The sequence below is a fragment of the Sceloporus occidentalis genome, unplaced genomic scaffold (genome assembly GCF_023333645.1).
Source record: "Sceloporus occidentalis isolate IW3139 unplaced genomic scaffold, rSceOcc1.0.p SCAF_172, whole genome shotgun sequence".
NCBI lineage: Eukaryota > Metazoa > Chordata > Lepidosauria > Squamata > Phrynosomatidae > Sceloporus > Sceloporus occidentalis.
In genome coordinates, this window is record NW_028317152.1 from 1,723,470 (window position 1) to 1,745,109 (window position 21,640).

Consider the following 21,640-nt stretch of genomic DNA (forward strand, 5'->3'; position numbering starts at 1 on the left):
CATTGCACTGCTTTGCTTTACTTAAATGTATGTTGCGCAGAAGAGTGTGTATGAACAGCGTAGGAAAGCCTATGGCTCAGCTCATCAAACATAGATGTAATTATATTTATTTCCCCTTAATTGTCTGTTTGTATTAACAAACAAGTTGGCCTCTTTTATTGTATTTAGTGTTTAGCATTAGTAAAGCTAGTGAACTGTTAGTGTTTGTTGTAGAAAAATAAAGATAAAATAAAACTCTTCAATAACACAACACCTGACTAATTCTTTATTTGGGATGATTAAGGGATGTGCCAGAAATGAGGTGTATTCACTTTTCAATAGCAAGAATACCAACATAAAATTCTTATAGCAACAATAGTAATAAACAGAAATCAATTCCATTCTTCATAGGATACATTTTTTTCAGCTTTTTTTTTTTACATTAGCAAAACATGATTTTTTTACTTGAAAAATCAAAATTAATAAATATAACAAATTAAAAACTCTGAATTTTATATGTACAAAACTATACAATCCATAACACTGGACTTGGCTAATGCAAGGAATGAGTTATATGATGAGTACATTGAATGAGTACATTCAATGAATATTTCCTCAAGATTTTTAATGAGCCTCTTTTTTCACCTGCAGTTACGGTAGTTAAAGCTACTTTTTAAATAGAGAAATTTTAGTTCTAATAGAGAATTTGGAATTTATATGCCAAAAACATCTTGCTAAAATACCATAGCATGAAAAGGTATAATTTTTCAAAAACAAACACAAAGTCTATGATTTAACCCAGGGGTGAGGAAACCATGGCACCTAAACATTTCATGGATTCACATGCAGTTTTTTTCTGGTTTATTTGCATTGATCTGAAAGGATTCCAAAACAAAGAAGTTGTCAAAATACACTTGTCTTGCAGTAGCCTTTTTAAGTACACAGCACTAAAAGTCATGTGACAAACTAACACACACATCTAAAGGCGGGATTGGTAATTGGTGGCAGGCCAGATGCTATTGCCTACTACTTGTTCGACTCTTGAGATATCATATTTTAAAAATTTCCAACTTAATTGTATACAGTGGAAGCAAATAATGGAATAAGTAAGCTTGAATCTCCAGCTACCTGTGACCTCAAGGTAATAGTAGCCCTCTTATAGGGCTACTCATAATGCAGATGTGGCAGAGAAAACTGTGCCAAAAGCACAACCTGTTACATAAGTTGTTTGCTTATGTCATATTTACATGCACTGTTAATATCTTTTTAGTTGCAAGAGATATCCCTGTTGTATATTTTACATGAGGTACTTTGATTTGTCTCAATAGCAGAATAGGGCTGTAGATACAATAGTCCACATGTCATGCTTACCAGAATTAAACTATTGTGGTTTGAAAATGTGTTATTAAAAGAAAAATACATTAAGAATAGTGCTTAACTTATGTTTGAAAGAACACGTTGCATTTAAACATTTGTTTAGACTTTTTAAGAGGGTAGGCTAAAATACACGTCTTCTGACACCATTAAGTGGTAACTCCAATGTGTGGGCTCATTAAGATGATCTATAGGGGCATTTTGATATTGCACATTAAACAACAACCACAAGACATAAAAAACCTAAACTATTGCAAGGAAGTTGGATCATAGTCTGCACTAATGCCCTCACAGGACTATATGTATAATGTGGAGAACATACTTATACAAGAAGAATTCATGCTACTTACCATAATAGGTAGAGTTCTTTCATTTTTAAATGTTATTTCAAAATCAAAAAACCCAGCATGGAAACCAGCATATGGAGTAATCATTGGTAGTTTAGCAATACCTTAAATTAGAGATAGTGAGTATGACCATGTTTAATATACCAAAAAGTAATTTACACACACATACAAGTAATAACTATGATCAGTTACCGTATTTCAAATCAGCAGTTTAGACTATGTACAGTGCACCCTACTAATATTGGTACCTTGGTTAACATCAGCAAAGAATGCTGTAAAAAAATCTTTATTGCTTAACCATTCAATCTTTTCTTCCAAAAACACACAGAATACTCTGCTCTCATGGATATCAAATAATTGCAAAAACAACACAGGGTTAACCAAAAATCTGAGCACAAAATCAAGGTGCCACCGTGGCCTCCCCAGTCCCCGGACTTGAATCCCATAGAAAACTGTTGGGTAAACTGAAGAGGAGAGATCATGGGTGTCAACCTCAAAATTTGAAGGATTTGGAGAGATTCTTTATGGAGGAATTGTCAGATCCCATGCCGTGCATTCTCCAACCTCATTAGGCATTGTAGGGGGAGACTCAGAGCTGTTATCTTGGTGGCACAAAGTATTGACTAAAAGGGTGCCAATAATTGTGCCACATGCGCATTTTCCACATTTTTTGGATAAACCTGTGTTGTGTTTGCAATTGTTTGATATCCATGAGAGCAGAGTATTTTTGAAGAAAAGATCTAAGCGTTAAACAATAAAGACATTTTTTCACAGCATCATTTTATCATATATATATGTTACCGTGAAAGACCGAAATTGGTGAATGTCGACTTTCACCGGTGAATGTCAACACATACCAAATACGTCGGTGAAAGATCGAATATTTCATTTCATGATATTACATTCGGACCCTCACCGGTGTATGTCGACAATCACAGATATGCTCTGGTGGAGGTCAAAAACGAGAGGAGACAAATAGGCGACTGGCTGTCTCCCGGCAAATCCTTTGTTCTGCTGTCAGTCCGTATGCAACGTAACCAGTTCGTCATTTGTAAAGAAAAGTTACTTTCCATAAATGAGATTTCGGCTCAAGAAATTTCGCTGAGAGAAGCAGCTGCAGCTAATTCGAGAAGCGGCGGGCAAGGCTATACACGCTGTCATTGCAAAAGGAAGTGTTCCACAAATAAATGCAGTTGCAAAAGCAAGGGACTTCTGTGTAATTCAAAATGTCATAATAGTTTCAGTTGTTGCAATAAATAAGTTTCTAATCACATAATTGAATCCTTTTATTATTAATATTATATTTTCTTTTCTTATTGAAAATGTGCTGTTTGTTTTAAGTTCTTGGTCACTCCTCTCGGAAAGAGAGGCGAAAAAGTTACGTCACCCTTGTGATATTTTATCGCCGCTGAAATACGGAGAAGAAAATAGAAATCTCCGACATTCACCATTAGTACTTGGTGAATGTCGACATTGGCCGGTGTAAGTAAGAAATAAGGGTATTTAGCAAATATTTCGGACATACACCAAGCGACTATGTGAATGTTGACATTCACCGGTGAATGTCGACATTCTCCAGATTTCGGTCTTTCACTGTAACATATATATATATATATATATATATATACCAAGTGTGCCAATATTAGTGGAGGGCACCGTATAAGAGGTGATTCTGATGCAAACTGTTCTTACTGAAACATTCCATTGCTATAGTTAAAAGACCACTTCAAGCACCGCACAAGAATTACTTTTTATACATAAACCCATTTTTATCTGGAATTTCATTGAGAGGTCTTTAATCTCTGTATATTTTTTTCTGATTCAAGCTGACTTTACAAGTAAGAGACTTAGTGTATCATATTAGGATCATTTTCTGCAGATGTACTTTACCATGTATTGCTTTTCAAGTTCCCATAGATAGATTAGCAGATCAATTAACTACTCTGTCTGAAAAGATCTATCTTAACAGACAACAAAACATTTGGCTAGTATGTACTGAAACGTAACACTTGCCAATCCCAATTCATAACAGCAAGATATTACAATTGTGGGCCGAGATTTAGCAATAGGAACATCTAAAGTGTCAGTAAAGTCACAGTTCTTGGTGATGAAAGCTGACTACCTGCCAGTTCTTACTACCAATCATACAGCAAACTTAACAGTAAGATGTTCCATGGTGACTTAGATGCACTCAGCATTTAAAAATTGTGTTAGATTCAGCTGGGTCCACAGTGTTGTACGCTAATGTTGAGTTGAAATTATTGGACTTGCTCTAGGCTAATTGAAATAAGATGACTACCTACTTGGCATTATTTTAGTTGCTTAACAAAACCATGTTTACTTTTGGGTAAAGCCAAAAAGTAAGGTGTCAGGTGCTTATGGTTCTCTTTTTTTAATAATTTCTGTATTTTCATAAACTGACAATGAAATGCAAAAAAACCCCAAAACAAAACAAAAACAAAATACAATAAAAAAGCACTTTTTTGACAACTGGTACTACATAGTTGTTTTGGTTTTTTTTAAATAAAAACACTTACCAAAATCTGTTTTTGCCGGGAAAGGTATGCACATTTATAGTGTTTCCATATGTGTGTTTCTGCTCTGAAACTTTAGAGTAGCTTATTCTTGGCTGATCTGCATGGCAACAGTTATGTACCAGTGTATGTGAATCCATAATTTCTATGTTTTAAACATGTGACACAGATTTAAAGCAGTAGAATATTGTTAAACATGTTCACTGTTTTTTAATCAAGGTCCCTATAGATAGTCCTGCATAGCTTTTCTTGTTAAATATTATTATCGTATTTGCTCGATTAAAAGACAACACCCCAAAATTTTTATATTATTCAGGAAAAAATAAAAAGCTTGGATATAAGAGAACCCTATAGGAAAAAAGTTTTACTAGTAAATATTAATTCAGATGTAAACTATTTTTTCATATTTAGTAAAAACTATAATTGAGAAAAATGCATTTCTTGTTTTTATTTCCTTTTATTTGCCAACCTGCTCCCCAGTTATGCACATCCTAGACTTGACAATGCACCTCCGGACTTTCCCCCCGTGCTCTGGACTCCCTCATGTCTAGTGGGGCAGCTGGTGGACATAGACAACCTCTGCTGTTGCTGGGCACTTCTGGACAGGGCTTTTATGATGGAGCACCAGAGGGTCATGTCATACCATGCCAGCCCTCTGTCATAGAAGCCCTGGCGGAAGTGCCGAGCAGCACCGGAAGTTGTTTGCGCGCATCACGCAGATGTCCTATGGTGGATCTAGATCTTAGTCTTATAGTCAGACCTCTATTTGAAAGGTTATAAGCAAAAAACTTGCCTTATATTCGAGCAAATACATCATGTAGGTGAGCATAGTAACATCAGTAAAATATATATTGCCTTTGGTTTTATTTTACAATTAGAAAGTTGATCTCTTGAGCAACATAAGTTTAAGGCTACTATATTAACTACAGTAGATTGTGGTCATTAGCACAGGGCTAATAGAACAAACCAAGGGTCTGCTTATCATGGAGACTTGGAGAAGTTGAAAATCAAAAACTGCAGTTCACGGCAAATGATCGAACTTCACTGAGGTACACACAACCAATCGGTACAAAATACAGCACCACTTATCTAGAATTGGCTTTTTTAAATCTATTAACGCAAGAAAGCACCATGATACACGTTCTTCATAGTCTTGTTTTTTTTTCTTTCCTTTTTTAGCACAAATTATGCACCGGCTGGTCGGGAGAACTGAGGTGAGATGTACAAGTATTTTCTTTTTTTTTTTGTTCTAAATCCAGTTGATAGCACCCTTACAACAACATAAAGTGCAATTTACTTTGCACTATGAGGTAAAAATCACTGGGCTGTATTGTCATAATGCCCAGAGGATTCATATTTATTTTCAGCATACAAACTTCAGTCATTTCTTTAAAAAAAGTGCTACAGGCAAATTGCAAAAGAGCCTATTTCTTTGCTATTTTGTTTGTCTATTCCAAATGAAGCTGTTCAACTTTTCCTAAGTGTTTTGCGGTAAGCAGTGACTCATGTTGCCATGGAGGTGATTTTCTCACTGGAACCAGTATGTACATCTTGGACACTTTCAGAAGATAGCAAAGGGCTGGCCTTGTTTTGTTTATTAACTGTTTTACCCAGTTGTGTAGCAGGGTTTTCTCCATGTCCACTGAGATTTTCTGTTAATCTCCGTTTTCCTAAATCTGTGGAGAAAGTATTATTGCCTGAAGTATGTAAGGTGGAATCACCTCCTGGAGTTTCATTGGTTGCTTTCGCGTTGTGTTGAGCTTCTGAAACAGGCAACTGAGGGTCTACTGGAGTATTGTCTATTGAAGCCTCAGTCAACCTGCTGACAATTGTAGTTGGAATGGGACTTGGCAGGGCTGCACCTTCAACTTCCCTGAATTCTAACGCAGCATGCTCTGAACTTGGAGTCAGGCTAGTAGGGGCAATTTTTTTCCCGCAAGACTCACAACACAGCTTATGGTATCCAGGTATAGAACAATAGCGAGCTAGGACTTCCATCTGGCAAAATATGGATTTGTCTCCGTGGCATAAATCTTCTGCAGAAGAAAATATATAAACATATGGTTACACCCATCACTCTGGATATTCTCACTATTAAAGCTATAACATATAATCTATATTGTTATATGCACAATGGAATTACAAGTACATAAAAGAATATTGCTCTTGTATCTGGCTGTAAATTGTACTTTTTGTAAAAAAATCTCAGAAGAGAAATAACTATATTAACAGAACAAAAATATCACTAATCATTAATAAAACATGTTTATTCCCTTAAGAGGGGGTTGGCAGTTCTGTTTTAACTCTTTCAATTCATTAGTGAAGTTTATCTTCAATAATATAACACAATGAGACCATAGGGGTGTCATCGAAGGCAGGGAGATGAAATTGCATCTCTCCTGCCAATTTCCTTTTGATTGAATAAGCCCCAATGTTTTAATGGGCATTCTTAAAACTGGACCATGACTTAAAGATGAGGGGATGTGCTTGAGTCTCCCAACAACAATGCCCCTGCACCTCATTTTACTTATTTTTGATTCCAAAAGCAGTTGTGACTTCAGTGCGGGGCAGGAACGCTGATCTAGAATGGCTTTGCTTAAATATAGCCCATGAACAATAGTCAGCAAAAACAAATCTTGAATAAATCATGTAGGGCTGCAACTAACGATTATTTTGATAATCGATTAGTTGGCCGATTATTTTTTCGATTAATCGATTAATCGGATAAAAAATTTAATTTTGTTTAATTTAAAATAATGTAATAAAAAACGAACAATTTACACTTTCATCTCTTTATTTCAATGGCCTCTCTCTATTCACCTTCTTATTTTACTGACATAATACCGTATTTGCTCGATTATAAGACAAGGTTTTTTCCAGAGCAAGGTCGTCTTCTGACCTCATTCTGCTGGGGCTGTGCTGCTTGCCGGGCTTTGGTCGCGAACAGGAAGCTAGCACAGTCCTCACATAACTCTACCTCCCCCCTCCTTCCTCTGGGGGCGGAGCCAGAGAAGTTGCTCGCACAGCTGGGCCCCTGCAGAAGTCTGCGAGTGGGAGATCTGCAGTTCAGGTAAGGTGGTCGGGGAGGGTTTTTGAGTATGTGTGATTAATGGAATGAATGAGTATTTAAATGTTTGTGAATGAGTGTGTGTGTGATAGCATGGATGTGTAAGGGGGGTGGTGGTGGTAGCATGGCATAGGGAGGCTGTAATCACACTACTATCATCCCCTGGTTCCAGCATGTACTGGCTGCCTTGGCTTGATAGGAGTGTGATTGCTGTTAGCATATATATATATATACCTCCAGAAATGCATTTTAACCCCCTATATGCCACTCAGCCACATGATATGCCTTTTAACCCCCTATATGCCAGAGTGGCATATAGGGGTATAAGGCATATCATGGGGCAGAGGGGCATATAGGGGGTTAAAAGGCATATCATGGGGCACAGTGGCATATAGGAGGGTATAACACATTTCTGGAGGCAGAGTGGCATATAGAGGGTTTAAAGGCACATCATGGGGCAGAGTGGCAAATAGGGGGGGTATAAGGTATTTCTGGGGGCAGAGTGGCAAGCCTAGGGGCAGATGTGCATAACTGGGGGGGGCAGGTTGGCAAATAAAAGGAAATAAAATATATATATTTTTCTCAATCATAGCTTTTATTAAATAAGAAAAAATAGTTTGCATGAATTAATATTTACTAGTAAAACTTTTTTCCTATAGGGTAGTCTTATATTCAGGCTTTTTTTTTTTTTCCTAAATTAATATTTTGATTTTGGGGGGTCGTCTTATCATCAGGGTTGTCTTATAATCGAGCAAATACGGTAATAAAAGCTACAAGAATCCAAACACAGTGTTTCTCAAACTAGGTTTTAATACAAAGTTATTAGTAAATATTAATTCATATGTTAACTATTTTTCATATTTATATATTTTATATTTTCTTTTATTTACCAAACTGCCCCCATATATGCCTTATACCTCTATATGCCAGAGATTCCACTGTGCCCCCTGATATGCCACTGTGCCCCCGATATGCCTTATACTCCTTATATGCCAGTGATATGCAACTGAGCCCCCTGATATACCTTTTATCCCCAGATATGTCTTATACCCCCTATATGCCTTATAACTTCCAATATGCCACTCGCCCCCATTTATGCCTTATACCTCCCTATATGACACTGTATATGGTACTATATGGCACTATAGGGTGCCTAATATGCCACTCCGCTCCACATAAATGCCCTGCACCACCCTGAAATTCATTATACTCCCTGATTCACCACTCTGCCTCCCCCAGATATGCCACTCTGAAATTCATTATACCCCCCCATACACCACTCTACCTCCCCCTATACACCACTCTAACTCCCCCTGATATGCCATTCTGCCTCCCTGAAATTCATTACACCCCCCATACACCACTCTGCTACCCTGAAATTCATTATACCCCCCCATACACCACTCTGCCTCCTCCCCCCTCCCATACACCACTCTGCCTCCTCCCCCCTCCCTTACTCCACTCTGCCTCCTGTCAGCAACGGAGGTTCACAAGACACCAGGGAGCCGGGTAGAGAGGCAGAGTGGCGTATGGGAGGAGCCAGAGTGGCGTATAGGAGGAGCCTGGTGTTTTGTGAACCTCCGTTGTTGACAGGCACTTTCACTGCAGCTTCATAGAAGCCTCAGCGTAAGTGAAGGGCAGTAACGGAGGCTGTCTGTGCGATGCAGACCCCCACCAGCTGACAGAGAGGATGATCCTCTGCAGGAGACCTTGATTCTCTGTCAGCTGGTGGGGGTCTGCATCGCACAGACAGCCTCCGTTACTCACCTTCACTTACGCTGAGGCTTCTATGAAGCCGCAGTATAAGTGCCTGTCAGCAACGGAGGTTCACAAAACACCAGGGAGTCAGGAGAGAGGCAGAGCAGTATATGGGAGGGGGGAGGAGTCAGAGGGGTGTATGGGAGGGGGGAGAGACGGAAGTGAGAGACCGGCCGACAGTGAGGGGAATCCAGGTCCCCTGCAGCGTTGCGGGGGATCTGGATTCTAGTGTTATAATCCGATCTCTGTTTGAGGTCGGATTATATAAGGAGAGGAGTTTTTCAGAGCATTTGCTCTGAAAAAAACCTCTTTTTATAATCGATAAAAATCGATTCGACTAATCGATTTTATCGATTAGTTGTTTCAGCCCTAAAATTATGTAGATTTATGTAGGTTCAAATGTTAATTTCACTCTACTTTGAAAGAAAACATTTTCATCTCAATCAAAACAATGGCTTCTCTCTTATAGAAGCAAAAGTTATTTTTTACTTGCTCTGGGGAATGTCCAGAAAACAATTTATATTTACTTGGATGCACATTGTTTTCTGTAGATGTCTAACAGACAGCAGGTGAGTTGCAGGCACAGAATGATGTCAGGGTGCAACAATATGCTGAGGATGTCGACAGAGAAACCTTCTCTTACTACTTTTTAATTTTTTTAACAAGCTTTGTGAATGCACTCACTGAAATTGAACTAACATACTTGGACTGCTGTGATATTATTTTCCTTCTGTCTCTGTTGCATTAACACACGTGGTCTAGGGTAAAATTCATGAGCCCACAACAACAACTAGGGTTGCCGCCACCACCAACCCCGTAATCAGCCCTTTGAAGCCTGTATTTTTTTTTGTGACAGGAGGAGCAGACTTACTAAAAAGGGTGGAGCTTCCTCTTCAGCAACAAGCACCAATAGAGAGAGATAGGTGAGGGACTACCTTGCCATCTACCACATCTCTCATTCTCCCAGACACTCCCCCAAGTTTTGACATGGCCCTTCCTTTTCATTCCTGCTTCCTCTGGAAGGAGGAGGAGGGACTGAGTGTGTGTGATGGCCGGGTTTGATGAGAGTGAGGTGTAATGTGTGATAGCTGGGTATGATAGGCCTGATGTGTGATGGCTGGGTGTAATAGAAGTGTGGTGTGATGTGTAATGGCTAGGTGTAATGGTCATTAGATGCAATGGTTGGGTGACATAGGAGAGGTATGTGTGATTGGGATGAGGTATGATTGGGGTGAGGCGTGATGGGAGTAATGAGAGTATCGTGCTTGCTATATGATGATTGTAATCATACTGAACCAACCTCATTGTCTGGATCACTATATAATGATAGGAGTTATACTGCACCGATGTCTTTGTTTGGTTCACTATATAATGATGGGAGTTGTGGTGTACCATTGCCCAGGGTCCATTCAATACTTAAGACATCCCTGCTTATCTGTTGTTCTTAAACAAGCTTTCTCAAGTTTTGGGGGTATTGGAAAAATAGCTTATTTAGATTACACTAAAAATAAATATGGAGATCATAAAAAAATATCCCCAATAACATTATATATGTATGCATTAATTTCTGCACATACACAAATATTACTATTTACTCCCAATACCATCTAATCACCATAGACAGCTACCTAGTTATATGCGCACTTCCCATGTTTATAAAAAAAAGTGGATTTAAGTAAAACATACTTGAAGAAATCTTGTTGACAGGATTTTTTGGTGGATTTGGTGGAGGAACCCATGGTACCTTTGGGGTTATAGAATCAAGATCTTCTGCGTGTATTGGGAGCCCTTGAGATTTTCCTGAAAATGAAAAAGCAACATGGTACAATTTAGCAACAGAAGAGGACAGTGTCATGTACTGTGGAAATAGGCAATATACTACTCGTTTCTTGTGCAGTTTGATAAATAAAAAATGTGAATGGAAAATACAGTCTGTAAGCATTGTCAGGACTGGAAAACCACTACACATTGTGTTGCTTACAGCTGTTAAGAATGAAAAGGCTTTTACTCCTATGGCATTACTGATTACCTCTGGCAGGCTGTCTGATCCATCCCTAGAGCCCTTTTGGTCTCCATATCTGAACTAGAAAACACTTTAGTGAAGCTTTAGAAGAAGCTTCATTTGATCTGTGGCTTTCCATTTTTATTTCCATTGGATTTTTCAATATTTAAGTTTATGCATGAACCTATTTATACCACAAACTGTACCTCATTTACTTACATTTTGTTGTAATGCTGTTTAAAGTAGTCTAAAAATATATTCTCTACATCCTGTGTTGTACAGTTTTTACCTACAGTATGTCTGAAAAATGACACACTAATAGTAGTAATGAAAAACAAGTAGAATTATCCATGCAGAAATTTTACAGGTTGCTTAAAAGCATAGAGAGTCTGCCAGTCTGCCTCCCAGATATGCCTTTTAACCCCCCTATATGCCACTCTGTCCCCCAGATATGACTTATACACCTCTATATGCCACTCCACCTCCCTGATTTTCCTTTTAACCCCCTATATGCCAGTCAGCCTCCCTGATATTCCTTTTAACCCCCTATATGCCACTCTGCCTCCCTGATATGCCTTTTAACCCTTATACGCCACTCTGCCTCCCTGGTATTCTTTTTAACCCCCTATAAGCCACTCTGCCTCCCTGATATTCTTTGTAACCCCCTATATGCCACTCTGCCTCCAGAAAGCCCCTATACCCCCCATATGCCACTCTTACCCTCCCCTGACTTACCAGTGCTTCCCTAGACTTCTCCCCGTGCTGCAGATTCCTTGGTGTATAGAGGTGGCAGCTGGTGGAGGTCTGTGCGATGCGAGCAGACAACCTCCGCTCCGTCATACAAGCCCTGGCAGACGTGCCGGCAGCAGCGGAGGTTGTCTGCGCGCATCGCACAGACCTCCACTGGCTGCTGGAGAGGAGGATTTAGGTTCCCTGCAGCATTGCAGGGGGTCTGGATCTTAATCTTGTAGTCAGACCTCTATTTGAGGTCTGATTAGAAGATGACCTTGAATATAAGATGATGGTTATTTCTCAGAGCATTTGCTTTGAAAGAAACCTCGTCAATCAAGCAAATACGGTAAAATAGTGTTGTAAATAAATGTGTAGGTTAAAGCAAAAATAAATAAACAGCTCTGGTAAAATATGACAAATAAGACAATGATTAAATTCTTTGTACCTGGAAAATGGGCAGACTGTTTGGTTTTTATCTGCCATCAAATTCTATGTCTCTAATATTTTACCTGGACAAGAAGCCATCTTGCACACCTGAATGGTTTCTGGCTTGTCTCCATCACATTGTCCAATGACATTATCACTTGCCTTGCACACCACTTGGCGCTGCTGAATACCTTCTCCACAGCTTGATGAGCACTGTAAAAGCCACACAAGATGAAATGAAGAACTACGTCACTTGAGAGAAAGTGTAGAGCAAGTGCAAAATATATTTTATTATATTATGTATTTATAATATTTATAATATTATATTTATAATATAATATATTATTTATAATAATTAGTATTATGCAAGTGCAGAATATATTTTACCATACACTGCTTTCTTACCAATTCATAACAGATAAATCACCAGTTCCATAAATTAGGTTATCAAAGAAAATGGAAATTTAAAAAATGTCTGCACTGCTTATTCCCAGTTCCACAAAGGGTATAATTGCCAAAGTATTTTAATAGTTGCCCTCTGACATGTTAAAAAGTCAAAATTCCACTTTTATTTCATATTGATCCTTTTTCCCGTGTTACTCATGTCAAGCTTTGTCTAAAACACAGGGCATTTTTGCAATAAATGGCAGAACAGTTAAGGTTCTGAAAGTTTACATACGTATTTCAATTTCTACACATTCTTTTTTTTTTGTTTTGTTTTAATAAAGTCTATTTTTATTAAGGATTATTATCCCTCTGGGACGTGTAAGTGTTGAATTCTAATTTCCTGTATCTTGTCTTTTAAAGTAAATAGACCATTTATATATATATATATATATATATATAAAATGGAGAAAGTGTCCCAAATAAATGTATGATAGCTTCCTAATTCAGCTTCTGTTTGGCTCAGAACAGAGAGGAAAAATAGTTGGGATTTCTCTGCAATGAGCATACTCGAGGGGGGAAGCTTCTGCAGGTCTCTGAGTTAACATGGTTAATCTCCAGGCTGGTGTTTGGTCATGACGACTCCCCACCCAGTTTCCACCACCCATGTCCATTTTAATTGGTGTTATCCTCACCTCTGCACCCATCCCCATCTGGACCACACTCACAAAAAAGGGACAGCTAACCCTGGGGACTTCCCAAACCATGTCAACGAGTCCTACCCAAACATCACTGTGAGCTGCCTAATTTGTAAGTTCCTGTTGATGTCAATGAGAATTGATTGCATTTACATAACTAAAAAAAATATAATTCATTATGCATTCCTACATACAGACTAAAAATTAGGTTTTAGGTATACTGATGTTCTGTGAACATGTACGCATATTATACAGTGAAGAAAAAAATTATTTGATCCCCTGCTGATTTTGTACGTTTGCCCACTGACAAAGATATGATCAGTCTATAATTTTTATTTGAACAGTGAGAGACAGAATAACCACAAAAAATCCAGAATAAAGCATTTCAAATAAGTTATACATTGATTTGCATTTTACTGAGTGAAATAAGTATTTGACTCCTTTGCAAAACATGACTTAGTACTTGGTGGCAAAACCCTTGTTGGCAATCACAGAGGTCAGACTTTCTTGTAGTTGGCCACCAGGTTTGCACACATCTCAGGTGGGATTTTGTCCCACTTCTCTGTGCAGATCATCTCCAAGTCATTAAGGTTTTGAGGCAGATGTTTGGGAACTCAAACCTTAAACTCCCTCTACAGATTTTCTATGGAATTAAGGTCTCAAGACTGACTAGGACACTCCAGGACCTTAATGTGCTTCTTCTTGAGCCACTCCTTTGTTACATTGGCCATGTGTTTTGGGTCATTGTCATGCTGGAATACTCACCCAAGATTTGACAGTACATGGCCCTTTGATGCGGTGAACTTGTCCTGTCCCCCAAAGCATAATGTTTCCACCTCCATGTTTGACAGTGGGGATGGTGTTCTTGGGGTCATAGGCAGCATTCCTTGTCCTCCAAACACAGTGAGTTGAGTTGATGTCAAATAGCTCTATTTTGGTCTCATCTGACCACAACACTTTCACCCAGTTCTCCTCTGAATCATTCAGATGTTCATTGGCAAACTTCAGACGGGCCTGTACATGTGCTTTCTTGAGCAGGGTGACCTTGCAGGCGCTGCAGGATTTCAGTCCTTCATGGCGTAGTGTGTTACTAATTGTTTTCTTAGTGACTATGGCCCCAACTGCCTTGAGATCATTGACAAGATCTTCCCGTGTAGTTCTGGGCTGATTCCTCACTGTTCTCATGATCATTGAAACTTGACAAGGTGAGTTCTTGCATGGAGCTCCAGACAGAGGGAAACTGACAGTTATTTTGTGTTTCTTCCATTTGCGAATAATCACACCAACTGTTGTCACCTTCTCGCCAAGCTGCTTGGCGATGGTCTTGTAGTCCATTCCAGCCTTGTGTAGGTCTACAATCTTGTCCTTGACATCCTTGGACAGCTCTTTGGTCTTGGCCATGGTGGAGTCTGCTTCTGTGGACAGGTGTATTTTATACAGGTAAGAGAGTGCTCCTAATCTCAGCTCGTTACCTGTATAAAAGACACCTGGGAGCCAGACATCTTGCTGATTGATAGGGGACCAAAAACTTATTTCACTGAGTAAAATGCAAATCAATTTATAACTTATATCTGGATTTTGTTGTTGTTATTCTGTCTCTCACTGTTCAAATAAACCTACCATTAAAATTATGTCTTATCATGTCTTTGTCAGTGGGCAAACATACAAAATCAGCAGGGGATCAAATAATGTTTTCCTTCACTGTATGTCTTACTTTCCTGGTATACCTGATATGATAAGACTCACCTGTGACCAAGCCCCCATCCTCCACAGTGCTGGACAGGGTGTCCGGTTACAAGGACGCCTTGGTTCTGGACGTTCCGCTGTACAGTATTTGGTATGAACAGTTCTGTTTGTTCCATTCTGCAAGTGCTGTACACATTGAACTACCCTGGTCTGTATACCAAGTTTGCCACACGTTTTGCTGCATGGCCCCCATTCATCAGCCACCCACCTTAGAACAGGAAATAAAAAACAGTATTTAAACTGCCTCTTTTCATGAATTTGTGATTTCATTATTTCTTTACTGATGCAGCATAATGTATAAAACTGTAAAGCATCATCCATGCCATATTTTTTATGCATCACTAAATATACATAAACTTCACCATCAAGGATTGATCAATATTGACATTACAAAATAACTTATGGCAAAAGGCAGCTGTCAACTCTCTAGCAAATTAACAAATAGCAAGCAAGCAAAAAAATGCATGCACACAACAAGCATTTAAATACAGGATCTCACAATCCGAAAAGATTAATTACACATGTTAACAGCCTTATAAAAGATCGGGAAACCTAATCTGGACTTTCAATGATTGGTTTTATATATCAGAGATCTATGAGAGCTGAAGGCTGTTCAGGAAGGTATTCATTTCTTCTTTGGTCAGTTGGTGAGTTGAATCATCTTTTAAATTATAAAAAAGTAGAGCAGTATTCTAAAAAGGTATCAGGAATTTGGGCGAAAGTATGTTTTATGCATTTGCAAGAAAAAGGTCTCTTACAAGTGGATGCAGGACACACCACACGTATATGAATTAAAATTTCAGGATAGCTTCTAGAAAGAGTTTACCGCTATTAAGGAGTGTTTCTTAAATATTGAGTTGTGGGGTGTGCGGTAGAATCTATTTCTGGATTCGCTGTAGTTCAAAAACGAAACTGAACTGGAATTAAGGGCATATACATCAATTACCGTATACAGTTGGTTATTGATGGTGAGGATGGTATGATGAATTGCACCTTGGGATAATTTTTATTATAGTGCTTTGTAGCCCCTAGAGAATTGTGTAGTAATATTCCCGCTCTCTTAGTATGAGCTGTGGAGTAGAAGGATGTGGTAAAATGCTTTGAATGGAGCTTTGGAATTGTATCTGTTACAAAATGAATTTCCTGCACAAAAACCATAACCTTAATATAGATTAAGATTTAACAGCTTCATGAAATAGCATCTGCCTCTTATGCGGCGAGTTTAAGCCTCTAGCATTAATTGAGAGAATTTGTAGGCCCATTTTACTGTTAGGAACATGTAGCTGTTACTAGCAGTATAATAATGTGAGTTTCCATGAACAGACTCTTCAGTATCAAGCTGCATCTTGTCATAGTTTCTGTACTTGTATAGCAATATAAGAGTGTTGTATAGTCAGTTCCACCCTTACAATAGGAAATGGAGAGGACTGGAGGGGGAAAACATGGAACAGTAAAGGAACTAAAACAGAAGTAAAAAAACAAAAAAAGTAATCCCACAGTGAAGTGTGGGGCAAGAATTTAAATATACCATGTAGTATACAGTAACACTGGGCTAATTCCCAGATGGGATGGGGTGGTTGGTAGCAGTAAAGGAACTGCCATCAACCACTCCGCGGGTGAAAGCCATGATAACAGTCACTTGTGAAATGTTAGGGTAAAATAGCTTTGTTCTATGTGACAGAGAAATAACAGAAGCAAAAACAACAAGAATACAACTCCTGCCCGCAGCAACACCGCTACCTGCTCCACTTATGTGACTTCCCTCAAATCACATTTATATCAATCAGATTAGGGCATATTATACAACCATGGAGCCTATCAAGCTAATGCAAAATGAAACCTCTAAACCCTGTAGTATAACACAGATTGTACTCGAGTCAGATGGAACAAAATCCCCAAGATTGCAGAAATAATGCAACAACCGTCAGTAGCAGAGTGTAAGCAGTTCAACGCACATGAAAACTGTCCCGTATTGCATTCCATATGTTCATCTCTTAGAGGGGAGTTTTTGGCCATGGCTATAAATCCATCACATCAAAAACATTTTCATAGTCCGCCACTCAATTAGTTTCCTTTTTGGATATCATGCTTCTACTGGAAGTAACCTTGGTGTCCTAGCGGGAAATCTTGTTGTCCTGCAGCTAGCTTGATAAGGCCAACCAACTGATCTGCTGTATTGGGGTCACGTTGACTGAACCGGCACTGTTCTCAAGGTAAGAGTGACTTAATGGAAAGAGCCTGCAATTTAGCTCATATGTGATAGCCACTAAAATAACTGTTTTAGGTATAAGAAATGTAAGTGGAACTTTATACAAATGTTTGAATGGTGTCTATGTCTTAATTAGGCTGGATAAATATACATTTGGGTTAGATGAAGGTAAGATCTTTTTTCTGGGTCTGATTCTACAGAGCACTTTCACAAAATGCTTACCCAAGGGTGAAATGCTAGACGCAAATTCAGAAATTTGCTTAAAAAAGAGTAGCTGAAAAGAGAGACCTACCTAAAACCTCATAGTCAGAGAATTGTCCACACCTCTTACATGAACTATACTGAAATGTGAAATGTGACCTTCTTCCCATCTGGCTATTCTCTGAATCTAGACTAACACTTCTGGGACCACCTTGTTTGTTCAAGTAGGCTACTACTGTGCAGTTGTCGGACTGGATCTTTATAGCCTTCCTGTCGATTCCTTTTGCATGAGGCACTCAAATTCACTGCTTCATAAATTTCAAACATTTGCTTTTGACAATATTATTGAGCTTATATATTGCACCACAGACCGGTCCCAAAGCTGAATGGAAAAACAACCACAAGGTGTGAGAGAAAAACAGATCTACTCTGTTAATAAGTCTTTCAAACAAGCCTATGGTAGTAGTGTGCTTCTTGCAAAGAAGAAGGAAAGAGCCAAGAGAAAAAGTTATGGAAAACAGAATCTGAAACCTGGGAATGCATGTGACCAGATAAAGTGCCTGCTCTACAGATTTAGCAGTAAACCAATGTGGAATATTGGGATGTGGTAGTAAGTCTAGATTCCAGAGAACCCTCATCAGAAACTGACACTGTGCCTGACAGTGGCTCCAGCTTGGCCAGAGTTTTTTTGCTACACAACTTGCAGTCCTGCATAGGATTATTTTATAGTTGGCCGATTAGTTTTTTTGATTAATCAATTGAATAAAAAAATGCCTTTTTTTGTTAATTTAAAATAATTTAATGATGGGACCAGGGAAGTTAATGATGGAAACTGGAGACTGGATCAGACCGAGAAACCCCGTCTGGTCTGCCGGAACCAGACTCCCATGGACTAGCCGGCTATGGGAGTTCTACAAGCCAGGAACCACTCGGAACTGTGAGGCGGCTAGGAACCGTGCGATGCCCGCCGACAATTGGAACAGCATCACTATGGATGCCCTTTGCCCCACCACGTTGCTCTTTTGAGGGCACATTAAGCACGTTGTGGGCAACACTCGGTGGTGGTTACAGAGAGGAAGCTCGTTCGCGAACCCTGTTTTATTATCAATCTTTAGGACCGGGTTGGGTACCACGCGGACTATTCCCGGGGCTGTTTCCGACGCTGTTGCTCAGGGTCCCGGCGTCAGATCACGTTGCTTTTTGGTTCATAACATCTTCAGACCCCGTGCTGTCCATTGGTATCCCGGGATTGACGCCACTCCCTCGGGATCACCCGACCTTTGTCGGGTGGGCATTGCTGGCAATAGAGCCGGGCAGTCTGATGGTTGATCAGATTATACCTTTAATGCTATCATGCTTTCTGTATTTATATATCAGTGCTGTCCTCAAGAGAGTTCTGTTTTACCCGTACACTTAAATCTCGGCTAGAGCTTGGGGGAACATCAAGGGTTAATCCCTTGAGCAATTAAGCTTCCAGCTGCAAGGAAGATCTCTGCGGCAGAGCTACTCAGTCCGAGTACGGGTCTCCATCACACAGACCATATCTTGAACTCCGTTCTATTACATCTCTTCTGTGTCTAAAACTATGGAATGCACCTTCAACCCCACCATCTTGTTTTGAACTTCAAAAACACACAAGGGGTGGCTTGCTACTGAGCCCCTTTATTAGACCAGCATCCAAAAGATCATGTTCCATAATGCCAGAAAGGAGACCTCCAGGATCTTAGTATTTCTGCCTCAGAGTGAATAAAAGGGTTCTGAACCAAAATGCTTAATGAACCATATTCTTCTTGTTCTCTGCATATTTTGGAGAATATATTTCATGTATTATGTCATACCATACTTTAGCAAAGGAAGTTCTATTAAATTCATCTGCCTCTTCCAAAGTGCTCCTCTCAATTTGTTCCCATCTCATCTGAGTCTTAACTATTTTATAGTTTTCTTTATTGACATTAAGTGGTCAGCATTGTGGTTTCTGTCAATCCATTCAATAATGTTCTTTTTTTAAATTCAACATCGACAGAAATACCAGAAATGAGGTGAAGCTTCTACTGAATTTGCTCCACAACTCTGTTGCATTTAGGATTATTTTGATGTCTGCTTCATTTTTTCCGCAAGAGAAATTACCATCTACTTAGATACACCTAACTCAATCCAAGGTAATATCAACTTCAGAACAGAAAAAAAACTGATGTCAAAGAACCATTTTGAAAGAACACCCAATGATTTTCAGTATTATCTCTAACTGCAACGTCTTGACCTATTTCAGAATTAATCAAACACTGCATCCAAGCCTTCTTAGTCATCAGAGGCTCCATATGCAACCTCAAGTTAAACCAGCAATTCCTGGAGGCTAATCATCCTGAAGAATGCAGAGTTTACGGTATAACTTGTCTACATCTGAGCATCTTCTTTGCTAAATTGTATACAATCCAATGTCTCTCTAATCCAATCTCTCTCTGATTCAAAGAGACAGACAGTAATTATATGGTAACTCGAGAAGATCATCTGCAACTTTCATGTTTTCATTTTCACGCCTCACATTTTTATTTCTTTCAGCATTGGACGTTAAAACATTTTAGTTTTCCTACAGCTGCAGACTGCAGAGTCTTTTTCCAGCTTGTTGTGATGACTCCTTTTTTTCTCAAATTGACTTGGAAGCTGTTCTATCTGAAATTCCAGTTCCTGCAGAAGTAAAACGTCTTTCTTTGCTTTCAACTTCATATTCTTATTCAGTATTTTGGGAGCATTTTATTCAATTTCCAAGGTTTTTATCAGGATTTTTTTTTACCTTACTGATGGCAAATTGTTGCTGCACAAATTTTCAATGTCGGATGTTTTCTGGCCCATGAAGAATTTGGTGAACATAAAAAAGAATTTGGCTTTCTTATAGGTGGCTTCTCCATTCTTCTGCTTTCCCAGGGAAAGCGCATATTTACATTATTCTCTGGACTATCTGTAAACTCTTCCACGCTGTCAGAGACCCCAACAGAGTCACTCACTAGAGTACCTGCTAATATCAGGTGCCTGGTCCTGTGCCTCTCCTTCTGCTCCCTCCTCCGCTGCTTCCCGAACGGACGTTCCTATGGGAGCACACACTCTCAACGAAGTTTATTTGTCCCTGAGTGGAGGAGACAAGGAGCACACCCAGGTGACATCATGCACGGGGGCGGAACTCCACGAGCGGCAAGTTTAAAACCCAGCACTGAGTTTCGCTCAGTGCTCGGTTATTGTGCCATTTTGAGCTCCTCTTTGCTTGCAGTTTCTATGTTTGGATATATATTTTTGCGGACCTTGGATTCCCTATTGACCGTACTGACTTCCGTGAACCTTACCCCAGTTTTCCTTTACTGACCTTGCTGACTTCTGTGATCCTGACGCTGGCTATCCTTTTTTGACCTCGCTGACATTTGTGATCCCTGGAGAAGTTCCTTACTTCTCCCTGTATTTCATCTGCACTACTATCTACTCCCAAGCTGTTGCTATCCTGCATACCAAACTCCACATCCTCCTAAATCTTACACACACACTGTAAGCTATTTTATATGTATTTGCAAATCTCTTTTTGGCAACCTCCTTCCCAATATCAAATTTTTCATGCACAACCCAGGCAATTAAAGTGCCATCTCTCTAAGCTGCTTTATGTTAGACATGATTTGCTATAAGATTGGGTAGAAATTGAATTCCCTGCTCTGCGCAGTAGGTGGATTTATTGAAATTCAGTATTTTGGTAGTAAATATACAGTATGTGACTGCATCACTGGTCATCATTAACCAAATACTGCAACTTGCATCTATACAAGCACTTATCAGCTGAAAACAACCCTGCAGAAATCTTATCTAGTACAGGAATTCTGAATATGGTGCTTGTTGACAGATATGCTTTAGCCAAAGTGTTACTGAGTTTAGAAATGACATGGATTCTGCTCAGTGGCTGTGTTACACATTTACTCTCAACTTTGTTGAATGCTGGCTCCCCGTTCATTTTTAAATTTTGACTTGCCTTAATCCTGTTGCCCGCCAAACGCAAAAAGTATACAGATTTTATTGGATCTGGCTCTGCACATCTGAGTGCAGTCATGCTCCCTTGCTCAATTTTTGTGCTTCTGTTTGCAACGTTTTCTAAATTTTTTTAAATGGGAAGTAGTGATCCATGACAATATACCACCGAGCAGAAACAAAC

General features: G+C 39.2%; 1 protein-coding gene across 1 annotated transcript in view; it reads right to left on the reverse strand.

The window, feature by feature from the left end:
* Positions 1 to 5,737: 5,737 nt before the first annotated feature.
* The window catches only part of LOC149279314 (A disintegrin and metalloproteinase with thrombospondin motifs 14-like), a 139,633-nt gene continuing 123,730 nt past the window's right edge, over positions 5,738 to 21,640 (reverse strand). Inside the window, exons 19-22 of the mRNA XM_089501334.1 lie at positions 15,048 to 15,255; positions 12,303 to 12,432; positions 10,746 to 10,859; positions 5,738 to 6,270 (exon numbers count right to left, since the gene is read on the reverse strand). Coding sequence (XP_089357460.1) covers positions 5,738 to 6,270; positions 10,746 to 10,859; positions 12,303 to 12,432; positions 15,048 to 15,255 — 985 coding nt within the window. The remainder of the gene's footprint in view (positions 6,271 to 10,745; positions 10,860 to 12,302; positions 12,433 to 15,047; positions 15,256 to 21,640) is intronic.